The sequence below is a fragment of the Octopus bimaculoides genome, chromosome 27 (assembly GCF_001194135.2).
Source record: "Octopus bimaculoides isolate UCB-OBI-ISO-001 chromosome 27, ASM119413v2, whole genome shotgun sequence".
In the NCBI taxonomy this organism is placed as follows: domain Eukaryota; kingdom Metazoa; phylum Mollusca; class Cephalopoda; order Octopoda; family Octopodidae; genus Octopus; species Octopus bimaculoides.
This window is the reverse complement of record NC_069007.1, coordinates 10,131,327-10,132,106: the sequence shown is the minus strand read 5'-3', so window position 1 is coordinate 10,132,106 and position 780 is coordinate 10,131,327. Positions and strand designations below refer to the sequence as shown.

General features: G+C 48.5%; 1 protein-coding gene across 1 annotated transcript in view; it reads left to right on the top strand.

Moving 5' to 3' along the window:
• The first annotated feature begins 360 nt into the window (after window positions 1–360).
• LOC106874771 (zinc finger MYM-type protein 1) overlaps window positions 361–780 on the top strand; it is a 4,084-nt gene continuing 3,664 nt past the window's right edge. The window contains exon 1 of the mRNA XM_014922623.1: window positions 361–368. Within this exon, the coding sequence (XP_014778109.1) occupies window positions 361–368 (8 nt within the window). The remainder of the gene's footprint in view (window positions 369–780) is intronic.

The window sequence follows — 780 nt, the reverse complement described above, 5'->3', positions numbered from 1 at the left end:
AAGTATACGAAGTTTTAATGTGTTTCGGTAGAAAACACACTAAATAAAAAATAGATAAGAAACGGTGTCCGCCAAATCAGAAAGATCCGGGTCTTCTGGTATCGTTCATGTGAAACTCTCTCCTTGATAATACGCGACAGGGCGTTATTGCAAGTCGTGAGGTCTGGACTTCTGGGAGGGCAATCGACAGGTGCTGGAAGTTGTTGCGATTCTTGCCCTATCCATCTGTCCCGAAAAACTTCATTTAAGTATTCTCGGACAGTGATAGCATAGTGGGGGGGGGCACCGTCTTGTTGAAACCAACGATCATTCAGGTCAACAATTAACCTCTGGAGCTGTGGAACGAACCACTCCCTTAACATGGCCAAGTAAGATTGCCAGTTAACAGTGCCCTAGAAGGGTCCTATCAGGTGCTTACTCGATATGGCGACCCTATTCACTGCATGTATGTGTGTAGGGGGGGTGTAGTGGAGGCGCAATGGCCCAGTGGTTAGGGCAGCGGACTCGCGGTTTCGATTCCCAGACCGGGCGTTGTGAGTGTTTATTGAGCGAAAACACCCAAAAGCTCCACGAGGCACCAGCAGGGGATGGTAGCGAACCCTGCTGTACTCTTCCACCACAACTTTCTCTCACTCTTACTTCCTGTTTCTGTTGTGCCTGTAATTCAAAGGGTCAGCCTTGTTACATTCAGTGTCACGCTGAATATCCCCGAGAACTACGTTAAGGGTACACGTGTCTGTGGAGTACTCAGCCACTTACACGTTAATTTCACGAGCAGGC